Here is a 2,585-nt window from a genome sequence, read left to right on the forward strand (position 1 = left end):
TTATATGACTAAATGTTATCAATATAAGTGGTCAGTTTTTTATGTGGATTTTCAAATGTATAAGATTTGCTACATATTTTTCTACGCATAACATTTCACGGGACCTAAGCTAGTTATGTTATAAAATAATTTGGAAGTGAAAAAGTAAAGATAACGAATTTCTTGGTTAAAAAACCTTGCCATATATCTCATGTAGTGATAAACTGATAATACAACACAAATTCTCATTATAGACGGACACTATCCGTCTATACGTATAGACGGATACCATTTTCCTCACAAAATATCCGTTTGCTATAAAGTGGGAAGCACATGGGGGGTGCCCCACCTTATCCCCCTACCCATTTTATTAGAGGTCTTTACCCGTTTATTCGCCCCACCCGTCTATATCAAGACCTATTGATAATACAATTACTAATGCTACATTAATGCAAGCGATCAGAAAACGATAGCACAATCCCGAGAAATAATCAAATGCATGCAATCACACACTATATTAATTATTCTTCCTAAATAATACTGCAATAATCAACGTAATACCTATGATTAAAAAAAGAAAACTAGAGAAATATAAAAATAATACTATACTATTACTACCGTAAGCAAAGGTGTCAACATGTGATTGTCTTAAGGCGCAAGGCAAGCTTGTCCTCCATCAGATCAATAATTAATATGCTACCAATCCATGTTATTATGGTCACACAATTTTAATTTTTAAATAATTTCCCGCCCTATGGCGACAATCAACACAAATTAACGGGTGTTTCATGTGCTACTTTAATTAACAACCTCGACGTATTACAAAATACAACTCTCTCACACAAGACTAACTAATGGATCAAACCTCAACCGGTAGACCCACACCACGGTGCTAGGTCGCGCGGCTGCTCTTCTCCTCCTGTCTTGCGAAACACCACCGGGCATTCTGGTAGCTCACCAAGGTCCGCGAATAGTGACTCGTCTTCCTCTCTCATTGGGAAGAACTTAGCCATGTCTAGATCATTGAAATTAGCTGTGTTGAAAACGAAGTCGTTTTGTAGGATCTCATGGTCACTAGAAAGCCATGTCAGGTCGTCTATTGGCGGTGCCATCAACGGCTGGTGAAGATGCTCCATATTATTCGGTGGAAATTGTATGGTTTTGTTATTATTATTATTATTATTATTATTATTATTATTATTATTATTATTATTGCTACTACTATTAATATTGTTTTGGATTATTTTTGAGTTGGTTGTGGATATAAGTTTGGCGGCCGCATCGGAACTGGTGGCTGTTACGGTGGCGGAAGTGATAGCGGTGCTGGTGCGATTGTGATGGTGGTTTCGAGAAGTAGTAGGCCAAGGGTGGTTGTGCTCATATGAGTATGTGACTACTAACATGCTTGGATCTATTCGGCTTCTCTCAACTTGCTTCCTTGCTGGACATCCCTTTGAGCTACTACATCTATAATATCCTCTGTCAACATCATCAACATCTATGTTAATCAATAAACTTTAAATAATCTCACAAGAATATGTAACAGCATGTAATTGGGTTAAAGAGAGTCATAAGGGCGATTTTGATGCTGATGGTGTTCGAACCTAGGTCTTGAGCCACAATAACATGTAACATGTAATTGGTGAACTTGTATAAGTTGTCACAAGCTTAGATAAAATGGTTTTGAACTTTCATGATATCTCAATTCCATATTGTACAAAGTTTTGAACTTTCTTTAAATTTAACTAGTACAAATGTACGCAGTACTCTTATACTATAATTAAATCAAATTATATTGTGAAGGATCCGATTGATATATACCTGGGATAAGGGGAGCCCTTGATAGGTTTTTGGCCATACTTCCTCCAAGCCCAAGAATCGGATGGTGGAGTACAATCGCTCTTAAATTTTGATCCTTCTAGATCTTTGATAGGAATATTCACCACCTTCTTTTGTATTGCCCGCCTACTGTAAAATACAATACACAATTCGAAAATATATTTAGTGACGTAGCTAGGAAAAACATATAACCAAGTGTATGTACCATTTCCTTAGTCACTTGTGATTACGTACCTTCGCTTCGGAGAGGACAAGGAATTGAAATTAGTAGTAGAAGGAGAATTATCAGCACTATTATCAGAAGAATTCTCCCTTATTCCTTCCAAATGATTAGAGACATTAGATAGCAAGTCACTAAAGGTAGTTTCCATACTTAAAGAAATAGTGAATGATCCAAATTATGTATCTTGTTTGACAAAGAAGAGAAGTTGTATGTATATAGATAATAAAAGCTAATGTTTGTTTGTTTGTTTGTTTGTATATGAAGAAGAGAGATGGTTTAGAAGTGGGAAATGAAGAAAAGGAGCATCAATGAGATGTGTTTTTAAATATTATGAGTTATTATCATGCTGATGAATGGGGTGACAGAAGGGCTATGCTCTTACGCAATAAGGTTTGTTGATTTATTCATTATTCCTTGTTAATTTAATAACAACTATGTCTAAATGTCTTACTTCTTTATTTCCCTTTATCTAATATGTAGTCCTTCTCACCATTTTGTCATTAACTTAATTTCGGAGAAATTTATTTTGTACTTCTTATGTCTC

At 35.5% G+C, this 2,585-nt stretch overlaps 1 protein-coding gene across 1 annotated transcript; it reads right to left on the bottom strand.

Moving 5' to 3' along the window:
- Positions 1–561: 561 nt before the first annotated feature.
- Positions 562–2,365, bottom strand: LOC141630125 (putative WRKY transcription factor 65). The gene is made up of 3 exons (XM_074442997.1): positions 2,053–2,365; positions 1,801–1,947; positions 562–1,458 (listed from the first exon to the last, which is right to left on the bottom strand). Exons 1-3 carry the CDS (start codon positions 2,187–2,189, stop codon positions 846–848), a joined length of 897 nt encoding a protein of 298 aa, XP_074299098.1. The 5' UTR covers positions 2,190–2,365; the 3' UTR covers positions 562–845.
- Positions 2,366–2,585: the final 220 nt, after the last annotated feature.

Source organism: Silene latifolia, chromosome 2 (genome assembly GCF_048544455.1).
Source record: "Silene latifolia isolate original U9 population chromosome 2, ASM4854445v1, whole genome shotgun sequence".
Classification (NCBI taxonomy): Eukaryota; Viridiplantae; Streptophyta; class Magnoliopsida; order Caryophyllales; family Caryophyllaceae; genus Silene; species Silene latifolia.